This window comes from Peromyscus leucopus, chromosome 7 (genome assembly GCF_004664715.2).
Source record: "Peromyscus leucopus breed LL Stock chromosome 7, UCI_PerLeu_2.1, whole genome shotgun sequence".
Classification (NCBI taxonomy): Eukaryota; Metazoa; Chordata; class Mammalia; order Rodentia; family Cricetidae; genus Peromyscus; species Peromyscus leucopus.
Window position 1 is genome coordinate 108,404,364 of NC_051069.1, and position 15,626 is coordinate 108,419,989.

Consider the following 15,626-nt stretch of genomic DNA (forward strand, 5'->3'; position numbering starts at 1 on the left):
GTAAAATATTTGTTGTTGATTTTCTGCTTTTTGAGATAGGGTGTCCCTGGCTTGTCTGGGAGTCAATGTATAGACCAGTTAGCCCATATTTCTTATCTATGCTTTGCCACATAGCTCACAGCTTGTTACCTCATTTTCTACACATCCTGCTTCCTCTGTATCTGCTGACATCTCCCTGACTCCACCCTTCTTCTTCCCAGCATTCTCTGTTTAGCTCTCCCCTAACCTTAGCCTATCCATCTATTGGCCAGACAGTTTCTTTATTAAACCAATCACAGCGACATATATTCGCACAGTGTAAAAGAATCCACAAACAGCAATAGCCTGTATTGTTTTGGGGGTCTCTAGGGCTTCCGCAACAATAAGTCATAGGAAGCTATCCCATGCCTGGCATTGAGATTTGCATTTAATAACCCATGTCTTCTGGGAGAATAATTGTCCATCCATGCAGGGTATGTATATTCAAAATTCTCTTTTTATATATGTATTTTCTTTTTAAGATTTCTTCTTCTATTTTATGTGTATGAGTGTTTTTTGCCTGCATGTGTGGGTATGCTATTTGGATGCAGTACCTGTGAAGGCCAGAAGAGGGCCTTTGGAATTGGAGTTACAGCCATTCATGAGCTCCTATGTGGATGCTTTGAATCAAACCCAGGTCTTCTGCAAGAACAGCAGGTGCTCTTAATTTCTCAGCCATCTCTCCAGACTCTTTGTATTTTTTAAATTAGCTTACAAAGGTAGTGGGTTTCCATACGGTTATAATATTTTTGGTCATGTTTTCTGGCCAAGGTGATCATTTAAAATGATTGTCTTCAATCAATATACCAGGGTCAATGCTAACATTTTGTTGCTTAACTTCCTAAGATCCATCCTACCAGCCACAGTGGCCCAAGCCTGTAATTCTAGCACTTGAGAGTCTGGGGCAAAATCCTGAGGGGGCTGGTACCATATAGCTCACTGGGTAAAGGTGCCTGCTACCAAGCCTGAGTTAGACCCGCAAGATCCACATAGTGTAAGGAGAGAACTGACTCCCCCAAATTGTCTTCTGACCTCCGAATGAGTTTGAGGTCAGCCTGGTCACATAGCACATTCTAGGCCAGCCAGGATTACACAGCAAGACCATGCCTCAAAAAATAAACAACAGCAACAACAACAGAACAGTTGTTGAGGTATTTTTTTTTTAAGCTACAAATATGGAGTTGGAGACATGTCTCAAAGGTTAGGAGCACTGGCTGCTCTTGAAGAGGACTTGAGTTCAACTCCCAGACCCCACAAGATGGCTTACAAACACTGAAACTCCGGGTCCCCGGGATCCGACGCCCTCTTCTGACCTCCGTGGGTACTGCACACACATAGTGTACATACATTCAGGCCAAACACAGATGCACAATCAAATTTAAAAATCTATACATAATAAAGCTGGGGTGGGCCTCTCTTCTGCATGCTGGCGTCTGGGGCGGCTCCGCCTCCATCAGCGTTACCTTCCGCACTTGGCTTTTTCTCCTTCGGCGCTTTCCCTCGCAAGCGGCAGGCAAAGCCCACGCCCTACCTGCCTTCTGCCCAACCAAGGCAACAGGGCGGGACATCCGCCGGCGCCGAGCCTCTCCCGGAAGTGACGTCGGAGTGTCAACATGCAAGATGGCGGCCCATCACCGGCAGAACACAGCCGGGCGGAGGAAAGTGCAGGTATGGCGGCCCGGCTCTGCCGCCCTGGCGGCGCTGCCGTCGGGTCTGGTTCCCCCGCGGGCGGGCGGATGCCTCGGGCCTTGACCGGCGGGGTTCGACGGCCGGAGGATGGCGGGGCGGGGCGCAGCGGCGCGAGGGGTGGGGCCGCGGCGCCAACGGCCTGAGGCGGCGGCAGGCGGACGGGGCGCGCGGGCCTCTCGAGCGGTCGCGGGGAACCGCCGTCCGGGGGAACCGCCGTCCCGGGGCACCGGGCCTGCGGCGGCGCCATGGGCCTACTGCCGGCTCACCTGCCTCTGCTCTCGGCCGCCTTCCTCCGGAGCGGCCGCCACCCGGCGGCGGAGGCCACGCGGCGCCCGCGGGTGGGTGAGCCCTGGGAGCGTGGGGCCTTGCGGGGGCGTGGTGGGGCCGGGCCGCACGTGGGAACCCTGCGCTGGAGGAAATGAGTTTCCCCTCCACCATCCTCACTGTGCGTCTTCCAGTCTTACTCCTTAGTCCTTGTCTCCGTAGCGTCGGAATAGTGGGCGATGAGTTAGTTAACCCACACCGTGGGTCCTTTGGGTTGCCCCAAATCACTTTGGTTTGGTGTCCGTTTGAGTTCTGCTTGCTGCCTCTTGGGTTGGGGATGGAGCTCATTTGGCAGTGCTTCCTGTCCTGAGCAAGGTCAGCGCCCCCTGCACCTCATAGAACCAAGCCTGGTGGTACCTGCCTGTACTCCTAGTACCTAGCACGGGGATGGGCGAGGGCGGGGGAGGTTGAAGGCAAGAGGATCTAAAATGCAAGGTCATTCTCCAGTACCTAACAAGTTTAAGGTCAGTCTGAGCTGCAGGAGACCCTGGCTCAAAAAAATGTTATCTGCTACTTTTTATCTTAGAGGATGGGAGGATTTCTTTTAACACCCTGTTACAGGTGTTTGCCTGCAGGTATATTGTATTCAGCTTGGAAAGGTGCATTGAATCATTAGACATGTACTGAGTGCATAGATTGGCCCCAAAGAGGGGAAGACATTGAAGGGGTTTAGCAGTCACTAACACTCCACAGATTGACCTTTGTGTTCAGAAGTGATGACCAGAGGACAGTAACCCCAGCATAAGGTTACAAAGCTGTGAAATTATCTGAATAAGTGTCCTCTTTATATTTACTGATCTCACTGATCAGTGTTCCTGTGTACTCTCTAGATAGTTGTTAAAATGATTAAAATTGTACTGGGGAGATGGCTCAGTCTGGTAAAGGGCCTGGAGCACAAACATGATCTAAATTCTGTCCCCATTTAAAAATCTCTATTCCTTCAATTAAAAAGAAGCCTGGCGTGTTGGTTGGCACTTGTAATCTCAAGTCTAGGTAAGCAGAAACTGGTGGATCCCTGAAGCTTGATGGCTAGCTACTCTTCCTGATCAGGAAGCTCCAGGTCCAGTGAAGAGAGAGGTGGAGAGTGAGCAATCAAGGAAGGCATCCAAGTCAAGCTCCAACCTCCACACTCATATACATACATGTGTCTGCATGTGTTGTACACACCCAACACACAGGTGCACAGACACAATAAAAAATTTAAAGAATAAGTGAGATTACAAGAATCTAAAGTTCCTTAGCTTTCCCTGAATAGGTGTTGTTTTTCTTTTAAAGGGTATTCGTGATGGGATCGAAGTAACCCCAGCTTCCAGGCCAGGTGGTGAGAATGCCGTTTCCAACGAAGTTGTAACTTAGTCATGTTCTACACACTAGGATGGTGGTTCTTAATAGAGTAAGGATTAGCAGTTCTTTCAGTTTGGGGACAAAGGTTTAAAAGACAAGGGCTGTCGAGATGGCTTGGAGGGTAAAGATGCTTGCGCCAAGCCTGAAGACTTGAATTTGATTCCTGGGACCCATGGTAGCTTGTGAGAACTAACTCTATATTATCCTCTGACCTCCAAAGGTGCTTTGTGGCACCACCATCCTACTTATATACATGCTGTAAAACATTTACAAGACAAAGTTGGGAATATTCCTCAGTGTAGAGCACTCACCTACCTCGCACAAGGCCCTTGAGTTCAGTCCCTAGCATCTTAAAAAAACAAAAAAGTTAAGACGATATAAGGTGATAGTGATGGAGGGGAGTGAGTGTGAGAAGGAACCCCGGCAGGCGCAAAAACAGTTTAAATGGGCTGGATGGAGGCCGGTGCACAGAGGGAGGAGGTAATTCCACTCTTAACAGGTCAGAGAGTAAAGCTAGAGTTGGTATTCAGCAACAAGCACTGTACCTAGACACTGTTTCCTATCAAGAGTGACGCTAGCCTGCGTCACTAGAGGAAGTTAGTGTTGTCCGGTAGGTACAGAAGCAGTGCTAGAAGCGGCAGACTGATTTCACCTCATTGTGTCGAGAAGTGGGTGCATGCATGCTCGTTGCAAGAAGAACCCACAAATAGTACAAAGCTATAATTTTTTTTTTCTGGTTTTCTATTATCTCAAGACAGCAACTGTATGAATTGTCCTGTGTCACCCTGTACTAGGACTTCTCAGCCTGCTCACTCTTCAGTCTTCCCTGAAGGAGTTAAGGATCCTATTCTTTAGTTGTTCAGGCTCCCCTGACTTCCACCCACTAGATATCATTGTACATCTCCAGTTATGACAACTGGAGACTCTTCAGTTTCCTTTAAGGGCATAACTGACACTGATTGAGAGCCATGCCTGTGCTTTCCCGGTTTGCTGCCTGACATATGTGACACCATGGCATTTACAGCTTTGTGTCTGGCTTTGCCAGAACCTAAAAGCAGCTCCTTTAGTCCACAGTGCCTTGCTTTAAAAAATGTGTTCTCCCCTTTCCTGGTGGTGGCACACTTCCTTAATCCCCAAGGAAGCAGAGGCATCCCTGATCTACATATCTCATTCTAGGTCACCTAGGGCTACGTTGTGAGACATATATGTCTGTAATCTGTCTCTACTTATCTGAGTATTTGTTTTAGGAATATTGTTATTGTGGGAAACAATATCCATCTCTGGAAATCTCAATGTGTGTAGTTGTGAAACAAAATATGATATATTTCATGTAGTGGGTTACTTTGCAATTATCAAAAAGCAGAGGCTGAGAAGATTGTGTAGTTGGTAAAATGCATGCCGCATGAGGATCTATGTGCAGATCATCAGTACCCACCCACATAAAAAGCCAGGTGTGGTGGCATGTGCCAAAATCTTAGTATGGAGAAGGCAGGAACAGGAAGAACACTGGAGCTTGCTGGCCATCTAGTCTTGAGGAATTGATAAACTCCAGAATCTGTGAGAGACCATGCCTCTGTAGCTGGATGTTTCTTGGTCCCGCCTGGCCCCAAGGTCCCACAGCCATTTTTAAAATAATCACTCAGAGGTTTATATTAATTTCAAACTGTATGGCATATGGCTTCAGCTTCTGGCTAGCTAGCTCTTTCATCTTAAATTAACCTATTCCTATTCATCTGTGTGTTGCCATGTAGTCGTGGCATTACTTGTCTGCTGGTATCTTGTTATTCCTTTAGCCGAGGCTGGCATCTCTCCCGACTCCACCCTTCTCTGTATCTCTGCTTGGATTTCCCGTCTGGCTGTAAGCTTTCTTGCCATAGGCCAAAACAGCTTTATTTATTATCCAATGGGAGCTGTACATATTCACAGCATACGGAAAGACATCCCACAGCATGCCTCAGATAAAAATAAAGTGGAGAGTTAACAAAACAGAAAGCACTAACACTTGACCTCTCTCGGTCCTCCATGCACATTCACACACACACTCACACGCACACTCACACTTGATATGCTAGGTCCATATAATCGAAACAAGGTATCCAGAAATAAGAGCAGCAGGTCAGTACAATATATTCCCGTTTCCATAAAGAAAGATAGTGGCTTTTCTGGAAGGTGTGTGTACATGGTGGCGCACGCCTTGAATCCCACCATGCAGAAGACAGAAGCAGGCAGATCTCCAGCCTGGTCTACAGAGTGAGTTCCAGGACAACCAGGGCTACACAGAGAATCCCTGTCTTAAACAAACAACCTGGAAGGTATGGATGCTGCTCCCTGGGGTGGTATTATGTGGTCTGGATAAAATAGGACATGGGGTACATTTACTGTAAAGATAGGCACCTCTGGGGCTGGACAGATGGCTCCCCAGTTAAGAGCACTGGCATTCTTGTAGAGGACCTGGATTTAATTCCCAGCATCCACATGGTGGCTCACAACCATCTGTAGCTCCAGCTCCAGGGATCTGATCCCCTGTTCTGGCCTCTTCAGCACACATGGTGCACTTATGTACACTCGGGCACATACACATAAAGTAATATAAATCTTTTTCTTTTTAATATGCCCTTTATATGCTTCGGTATTTTTGTTGTTGCTACTGTGTTTTCAGGGGTTTTTTTGGTTGGTCAGTTGTGTGTGTGTGTTTTTTTTTTTTTTTGAGGCAAGGTCCCAACCGTGTAGTTCTGACTAGCCTCCAGCTGGTGATCTTCCTGTCTCGGCCTCCTGAGTGCTAAGATTACAGGCATCACCACTTGACTATTTTCAATCACTTTACATGCATTTTTATGTTTACGCTTATAAATTATAAAAAATAAAATCTTCCATTTTGGGGGAAATGAATATATTTTGCTTTTTGACTGTGTCTTGGATGAGAAGACAGTAACCTAGAATTCCAAAGTCAAATTACAGACAGGCATTGGGATTATAATGTTGTTAAATAGCCAGTGGAGAAGGGCCCACATACAGTGTTCAACAAGTCCAGATGTCATGTCAGTACAAATGGGAAATGTTCTTGGATCTTGGGCTTTGCTGTGTTGTAACCATTTAGCTCTGCTCCATAAGCATTGGCTCTGCCCTTACATCTCAAAGCCAGCCATGGAGAGTCTGTATATGAACAGGGATGACTGTACTCCAACCAGCCTAGTTCACAGAAACTAGGTTTAGGCTGGATTTGTCCTTGGTTTAAAAGAAGGCAGAGGGCTGGAGAGATGGCTCAGCCATTAAAGGCTAGGCTCACAACCAAAAATATAAAAGAAGGCAGACTAGAATGTGTCCTGAGGTGGGAGGGGAGAATAAAAATGTCTCCGTGTATGTGAATGTAGACACAGGTGTGCCATAGCACGTGTGTAAGATCAGAATGACCTCTGGTATCCTTACTCACTTTCCACCTTGTTTGAGACAGTTGTTCACCAATGTATGTGCTGTCTAGCTGCCCATGAGCGTCCTGGTCCTCTCCTGTCTCCACCTTCCATGGTACTATATAAGCACTGGAATTCTAGATGTGTGCTACTCAGCCTGATGTTGCATGGTTTCTGGGTATTCCACCTCATTCTTAGGCTTGCATGGCAAGCAAAGCCACTTACTCACTGAGCCATTTTTCCAACCCTAAAATACTTTTTAAAAGTCATCCAAAGCCGGGCAGTGGTGACGCATGGCAGGCAGAGGCAGGTGGATCTCTGTGAGTTCCAGGCCAGCCTGGGCTACAGAGTGAGTTCAGGAAAGGCGCAAAGCTACACAGAGAAACTCTGTCTCGGAAAACCAAAAAAAAAAAAAAAAAAAAGTCAGTTGAATTAGAGTTACAAACAGAAAGTCATAATTTATGGGACTAGAGAGGAACAATTGTGGAATAGTGGTTGGGTTGTACTTGGCCAGTTTTTCCTGGACTGAACTAAAGTAACCTGCTTTCTGAAAATAGCCTTACTCAGGATCTGTGTGCTCCTATTAACAGGTTATTGTGATGATAAAATAAGAGTTGGATTGTCTAAGGATGGAGTATGTAAATTAGGAACTTTGTAGGGTGTGATAATGTTCTCTGTCTTTGTAAGGGTTTGTATTGCACAGGTGTATTGATTTGTCAAATATCTATGGCATGGTTCACTGTAATTTTTTTTTTTTTTTTTTTTTTTTTTTGGTTTTTCGAGACAGGGTTTCTCTGTGTAGCTTTGCGCCTTTCCTGGAGCTCACTTGGTAGCCCAGGCTGGCCTCAAACTCACAGAGATCCACCTGGCTCTGCCTCCCGAGTGCTGGGATTAAAGGCGTGTGCCACCACCGCCCGGCATGTAAATTTTATCTTAATAAATTATACATAAATAGTAAAAATATAAACAACTAAACAGTGGCACACAGGCCTAAATATTTCAAGAAAAGTATCGTTGGTGTGCTGCCAGTTTTGAAAGATGTGAGAGGATAAGATGAATCAGAGAGATGGATGGACTCAGTAAGCAAACAGTGTTAACTGAGGTGTATGTATAGTGAGTATGTACTGTTTAATTGTAGAGTTCTTTCAAATGGTAAATAGGCTCTAAAGATTAAAAACTGATCATGGAATAGCCGGGCGGTGGTGGTACACGCCTTTAAACAGGGGGGAGGGGGGAGCAGAGGCAGGCAGATCTCTGTGAGTTCCAGGACAGGTACCAAAACTACATGGAGAAACCCTAACTCAAAAAAAAAAAAAAAAACAAAAACAAAAAACTGATCATGGTAATCAAGAGAAGAAGCAGAAGTTGTGATGGTGGTTTGAATTGGGGTCTCTGTTAGGATTCTGCCCCCACGCCAGCTGCATGACCGTACATGCGCAGTTCAGGAGTTAAGCAAAGGGTCTTGCGTCTTACATCATCAGTGCACGCTAGTGATTACGTGTGCTCAGCTGCTCAGCGTGGTCAGTCAGCGCATGCGTGGTGCAGCTCTGTAAGCCCGCCTATGCATGTTCACAGGAGTTCTTAAAAAGCTGAACACAGACTCCTCCCCGTCCCTTCTCTGTTGTCTCTTCCCCCACACTCTCTCTTTCCCTCTCTCTCTGCTTGTGCTTTTCCCCAGGCCTGGTTCTTTTGTCGCCCCACCCCAATAAAGCTCTGATACTGGGTTTTGTCGTGTCGTGCCTCATGACCTTTCCGCACGGTAACCAGCACCACTTATCGTTTTTAAATCTCCCTATGTAAGCCTGGCTGGCCTGACTTGCAGAGACCTGCCTGCCTCAGCCTCCATGTGCTGGGATTAAGGCCTGTGCCGCCATGCTAAGCAGAAGTGGAATTTTTGTGCTGGTCAGAGAAGCTCTGTTTGAGAAGGTGACTTGAAAGGCTTTGCAGGAAAGGAAGTGACACAGTCACTGAGCTGTCTGGACCAAGGACATTCCAAGGAGAATATCCGGTGGAAGTGTCATGAGGGAGGATGAAGGCCTGTTGGTGGATCAGTGAAGAGGCCTGGGTTAGGGACAGAGGAGTAGAAGCCGGAGCCAGAGAAGTGGCTGCAGGCCATCCGGATGGAGAGGCCCTTTAGTAACCGTGAGTGAGGTGAGGGGCAGAAAGTGGTGGGCTCTGAACACAGGAACAGCACGACGCACGCGCACGCGCGCGCACACACAGCCCCTCATCCTCATTGGTGTCCCACTGTCTGGGCTTTGAGTCAGCCGCAGTTTGAAAAGAATAGTAGGTAGGAGTTTGAGGGATGAGTGATCCACAGACTGTAAATTCCTGAGGAGTAGAGCAGCCATCAGCTCAGATGAGAGGAGTCAGGAAATGGAGAGCTTGTTGATTTTGGACGCACAGTCATCCTGGTGTCTTTCAGATACCCAAATAGAAATGAAGTAGTGCTCAGCCTGGAAGACTTGGAGGGAGAAGCCCGGGGAGTTCCCTTTGTGTGCTTTAGGGTGGGCAGCCTGGAGGAGTTGGTTCTTTGCTTCCACCATGTAGGTCCCGGGCATGGACCTCGGGTCATAAGGTTTGGCCTGAGTGCCTCCACCCACTTAGCCATCTCAGGGGCCCTCCCCATCCCTCCTCTTTCGAAAAGGTCTCTCTCTATATACCCTGGCTGTCCTGGAACTCACTCTGTAGCCTAGAGTGGCAAAGAACTCACAGAGATCCTCTGGCCTCTGCCTCCCAAGTGCTGGGTTTAAAGACATGTGCCACCTCGCCCGGTCCTCTCTTGTTTTTTGGTTTGTTTTGGTTTGGTTTTGGGGTTTGTTTGTTTGTTTGTTTTCTGTAAGATGCCCATAGCCCTTTTAAATATGAAAATTGTTCTGTTGCTGTGGTAGGCAGAGCGGGCTGCCCCCAGAAATACTGGTGCTCTTATCCCTGGGATCGGTACATCTGTCCTGATGTATATATAATAAGGGATTTTGTGGATGCGATCACATCCACAAATAAATATAACAAATAAAATGGGGGCATAACCCAGCGAACCCTCAAAAGCAGAGGGATTTCTCCACCTATTAATAGAAGGCAGAAGGAGATGTGAGATTTTTGACTCCAGGCTCCATTGCAGGCAAAGACCCTGGGGAAAACATGAGAGGAGGACAGGCAACTGTTAGCAGCCAAGGGGACTGACCTGACCGACTGGCAACTAATGAAACAAGGACCACAGGCTACAGTCACAAGGAACTGAATTGGCCGTGGTGATAGCTTGAATGTAATTGGCCCCCATAATCTCATAGGGAGTGATGCTATTAGGAGGTGTGGCTTTGTTGGAGAAAGCATGTCACTGTGGGGACAGGCTTTGAGGATTCCTATGCTCAGGATACCACTCAGTGGGCCGCTTGACTTCCTGTTGCCTGCAAGATGTAGCACTCTCAGCTCCAGCTCCATGTCTGTCTGCAAGCTGCCATGCTCCCCACCGTGATGATAATAGACTGAACCTCTAAACTGTAAGCGAGCCACCCCAATTAAATGTTTTCCTCTCCGTGGTCATGATGTCTCTTCACAGCAATAGAAATCCTAACTAAAACAGAAAGCAATATCAATGAGTTTGGAAACATGCTCTCTCCTAGTCTCTACTAAAGGTAGCTGGCGGTGGTGGCGCATGCCTTTAATCCCAGCACTTGGGAGGCAGAGGCAGGCGGATCTCTGTGAGTTCAAGGCCAGCCTGGTCTACAAAGCGAGTTCCAGGAAAGGTGCAAAGCTACACAGAGAAACCCTGTCTTGAAAAACCTAAAAAAAAAAAAAAGAAGAAGAAGAGTGCAAACCTGTGATACCTTCTCAGGGGTGCTTTTAAGCCCAGCCTGGACTTTGACCTTTAGGAGGGGAAGAGTGGCATGTTTTAAACCATTACATTTGTGTCATTTGTAGGAGTTGTAACAGAAACCCTATCTGTTTCCTTGAAGTCAGACAGAGATGGTGATGATGAGAGGAAACTGGCTAAGGAAAGTCGTTATTTCATGTGGGAACCAGAAAAGTCATTTTAAGTGGTCAGAAAAGCGGCTTCTCTGGTGGATTCTGCAGGAACTGTCAGTGACCCCAAGGATATTTAGGTTTTAGGTGCTGAGGCAGATGATGGAAGGTCTCCCACATAACTGCTGGAGAGAGGAGTCAGACAGTGCTCACGGTGTGGCATGGTGCTGGAGGCTGCCCCGTTATTTCTCCCCTGTCCTAGTCCCTTTAATTGGCCCTTGCAAATACATATTTCTTACTAAAGGTCTGGCTTCCTGTTGCCTTACAAAGCTCCCATTGTACCCTGCCTCATTTTTCAGACAGATGAGAATAGTCAGGTGTGACTTCTCGTCTCTGCCTTCAGTGTCACAGTGACGTTATAGTGAAGGAACTCTTCACTCGGAGGGAGGGAGGGAGGGACGGAGGGACGGAGAGAGGGACGGAGGGAGGGAGGCTTCTGCTGCAGCACGACCACTAACCTCTTGCCTGCTAAGGTTTGCCAGGGCCGTCTCTCTGGCCACCTGTCACTTCCAGTTAAGCTCTTCCCCTAGAACCACCACACCAAGAGGACTTCTGTGCTCTCCCCAGAATCTTCTGTGCTTAAATTGTACTGGCAGCTGGTGCTGATTACTTAATAGTTGCTTAGAGTATTAGATCTCAGGCCTGGGGAGGTGGTTCAGTGGTTAAGCACTTACTCTTCTGGCAGAAGACTCCACTTTGGTTCCGAGCACCAATGTCAGGCAGTCCATAACCACCTGGTACTCCAGCTTCCAGCACCCTCTTCTCACCTCCATGGGCAGTACACTCACACAGGCACAAATGCATACATATACCCATAGTTAAAATAAAAGTCATGAATTAAGTTCTAGTTTTTCCTGTCTTTCTGCATCTTGTGTGTGTGTGTGTGTGTGTGTGTGTGTGTGTGTGTGTGTGGTCTTTTTCTTACAACCACAGTGAATTTATTGGGATGGTTCCCACTTGTCTTGATTTGGGTGTTTTTGTTGCTGCTTCCTCCTGAGGCCTTGCTTCTCCTCCTGAGGATGCCCCTGCTGAGGCCTTGCTTCCCTGGCAGTCAGTAATGGAGGCCAACACAGAAGACTAGCATTTGTGCATGGCTAAAGACTATGGGGGTTTTCTATTGTCCAGGACATCTCACAGTAGGAATTAGGGCTCTGCTCCAGGCTTGTATTTACTCTTCTCTTCTGCAGAGGGATGAGGGCACATTTTTGAAGGCAGGTTGTCACTGCTGGACTTAAACAAAATTTTAATGTGAAATGTCTTAAGAACCTATAACTGGCCCAGGTGGTGGTGCATGCCTTTAATCCCAGCATTTGGGAGGCAGAGGCAGGCAGAAATCTCTTGAGTTTGAGGCCAGCCTGGTCCAAGTTCCAGGACAACCAGGCATACACAAAGAAACCCTGTATTCAAACAAACCAAAACCAAAAAGAAAAAAAGAACCTGTCACTGTATAAATTCTCCTTCTCCCCTTAATGACTCCATAGAATGTCTATAGAGTAAATTTTAAATACTTGTTATTAATACTGTGCTGGAGGAGATGGCATGCCTTGGCACATGTAGAGGTCAGAGGACAACTTTGTGGAGTCGATTCTCCCCTTCCGCCTTGACAGAGATCTCAAGGATAAGATTCAGGTTGCCAGGTTTGTGACCAGCACCTTTACCTGATTAGCCATTTTGCCAGCCCAGTGTATGGTAATGTAACGATTTATTATTAAAGATACTATTTCTGTTTTTCATTATACTATAATTTATTGAAAAAATACAAAGGTAGAAGCAGGGTGTGGTGGCACATACTTACAGTACTAGCACTTGAGAAGCTGAGGCAGGAGGGTTGGGAGTTCAAGGCCATCCTGAGCTATGTAGAAAGTTCCAGGCAAGCCTGGGCTATGAAACTCTATCTGGACAAAACAAAATAAATAATAGTATTATAAAGTAGTAAAGGAGGTCCTTTCAAAAGTAAACAGAAAGATGATACAGATTGCATAAAAGACAGGGACCAATTAGAAAGTTCCATTGTCCACGATGGACAGTCAAGAAGTAACAGAGAAAGCAGACAGCAGTATCCACACCAGGTGTCTGCATGCAGTGGGCACCACACTTGGTGTCCACACCAGGTGTCTGCAGGCAGGGGGCACCACACTTTCTAGATTGAAAGGACTTTCTAAATATACAGCAAAGCCAGTGAGTGAGTGGTCAAAGGACAGAATCCAGAAATGTCACAATACAAGAAGGTCCTAAAAGCTTAGGGGATGGCCTGGGGTAAGGTAAGGTGTCCAGGAGAGAACACAAATGAGATATCTTTGAAAGAGACAGACGGCATGGAGTTGGTGGTAATGGTGGGTGCTGGAGGCTTTGTACACAGACATCCACCTTTATCTTTATCATGCTTGAGGCAGAACCCAGCACCTTGCACATGCCAGGCGATTCCCAGCCCTCGAATCTAAACTTCTTCACCTACTTCAGGTGTGAGGGCAGAGAAGAGATCTTTCCAGTCATGCAAGGGCCTTGTCACCTGGTGTGTGTATTCACTCTGCAGCAGGACTAAGGAATGAGGGAGGCAGGGCGGTGCCATGGGGCTCGAGCAGTGAGAGAGAGCTCTGGGCCGGAAAAGCAGGAAAGGGAGGCACCAGAGGCGGAAGCTGTTCCGTCTGCTCTGTGGGCTTTGGGGAAAGCCTGCTCTGGTGTTCTCTCACCCCTGGGACTTATGTGCACTGCACACGCCGTTGGAGAATGACTTGCTGAGAGAGCATTCATTGCATCAGCCAATTCACAGTCTTCTCAGAATGGGACTGCAGGTCTTCTCCTGGTGTCTGTCAGCCAGCAAGAGGCAAAGCAGACGGGGTGGAGGAAGCTTCCTCCCTGTGTTTCCTCCATTTCCTGATGGACTGTCCTGCCTCGGGTACTGGCTCTATTCCAGTATACATGGTTGAAAGGTTGGTGAAAATGGACTAGACAAATAGAGGCAGATAGGAGGCCAAGGAGGTCCAGGTTGTTGTTAGCAGCAGACCTGCTTATTCTGAGCGAGGCTGTCAGTGATGCCCTTTAGTCTCCATGGAAAAGATGAAAACAGCAACTGTTGGCTTGAAGTTAGTTTGGTATTGGAATTAGCCACCAGTAGGCTCCAGCTCACCGTGGCCTGGCTTTTGTTGGCGTCCACCAGGTTTCCTATGTGATTCGAGATGAAGTGGAGAAGTACAATCGGAATGGAGTCAATGCCCTGCAGCTGGACCCAGCGCTCAACAGACTCTTCACAGCGGGCCGAGACTCCATCATAAGAATATGGAGTGTCAACCAGCACAAGGTGAGGCGGGAAGTCGTTGTGTTTGGGTTAGCTCAGATCTTAGACCAGTGGCTTTTTGTCTGATGGGCTCCTTTCTTCAGTTCTGACTTTAATCTCTGAGCACTGAGCTCCATAACGTAGTCTGTGAAGATGTCATCCCCAGAGTTCTGTGAGCCTGTGAGAAAATGCCTCTGTTAATACAGGGGCTTCATAAGTTACTTTGCCTTAAGAGTCCCCTGCCACAAAGGAGCAAAAAGATTTTGGCTGGTGGGAAAAGAGCACTTTCCCCAGAATTTTGGTTTAATTGTGAGCCTGAGAAGTCTCTTGATAATGATGCTAAAGGTAGAACAACGAAACGTTGAATTATGTACTTTTACAAATAGTTAATTTCTTTGTAAAAAAGTGAGTAAGCTCCCAGAACATGCTAGGGTCTTCCTGGCTCCCATGGTGGTGTGAAGCTGTGAAGGCCGCTCCCTCCTTCCACTCCTAAGGGCTGCCAGAGGCTTCATTGTTTCTTTTGCAGTGTTGAGCATCAAGTCGTGGGCCTTGTGCATGCTGGACAAGCACCCCACCACCTCTGAGCTACACCCCAGCTTCAAAAGCCTCTTTCTTAAGCAGTGAGGAGCACTTAAATGCATGCTTATCCAGAAACTGCTCATAATTAAACCAGAATCCTGTGGAAAGTGTTCATTTCCCACCAGCCAAATAAGGAAGATGTGCAATCAAATGGGAGGGAGCTCTGGCGTTTGTTTGAAAGTTGCTTTGTGAATGATACAGGACGTGATACTGGGGAGGAAAAGGAGCACTTACTGAACTCTTAACTATGTGTCTTGGCCCATTGTATTTACCAAAATCTTTAGCCCCCCAAATCCCTGTCAAGGCAGCTGTTAGCATGTGAGAACCGGGATGCCCAGTGACTAGTTTGACAGTAAACTGGGGCTCAGCCTAACCTCAGACTCCTGGTGCCAGCACCTGTGTTTTTTTAAAGTTTGTGTCTTCTTAGCCAGTTCTACAAACTGGTGTTGACACAGACAGAGAATAGTTGGCGCAGCATCCAGATACGGTTTCTTCCAGTGGGCTCAGTCCAGCAGGCTTGGAGTCCCTAAGCAGATGAAGACAGTGTCAAAGGCGGGGAATACAAAAAGTGTGCTTGTGTTAACCTTCGCACTGCCATCGGAACTCATGTCTGAATTAGAGCGTTGACTTTTGAAGAGTCACGGTGTTTTGAACAAATTAAGGGGAAATGTAAAAGAGCTTACCTAGAATCTGGCAGTCTGTCTGTCCCACCCTCAAGCATCTTTTCCCTGGTCTTTATGACAAGACTGCATAGCTTCAGTTCTTAGACATTCAAAGAGCTATTCTCTTGCCCATGAAGTGTGTAAACTTGCCTGTCTTGGGTGGGACATAACTAGACACTGTCTGTTAAAGACTCTGGAAGTTAGTTGAGCCAGTGGGTAGGAGTCTAGCAACTGGATTGGGGTGCCCCTGCCCCTTGACTACTTCTCTGAAGGACAGGCAGTGTAGGGACTCACTGAATGGGATTA

General features: G+C 47.2%; 1 protein-coding gene across 5 annotated transcripts in view; it reads left to right on the top strand.

Moving 5' to 3' along the window:
• Positions 1-1,606: 1,606 nt before the first annotated feature.
• Wdr48 (WD repeat domain 48) overlaps positions 1,607-15,626 on the top strand; it is a 41,473-nt gene continuing 27,453 nt past the window's right edge. For 2 of the 5 annotated variants that reach the window (XM_028854734.2, XM_028854735.2), the window contains exons 1-2: positions 1,607-1,686; positions 13,963-14,103. In XM_028854734.2, coding sequence (XP_028710567.1) covers positions 1,639-1,686; positions 13,963-14,103 — 189 coding nt within the window. In that variant the 5' untranslated portion in view covers positions 1,607-1,638. Of the gene's footprint in view, positions 1,687-1,937; positions 2,046-3,358; positions 3,425-13,962; positions 14,104-15,626 lie in introns of those variants that run through there. The other 3 variants (XM_028854732.2, XM_028854733.2, XM_037208036.1) reach the window with 3 other exon arrangements.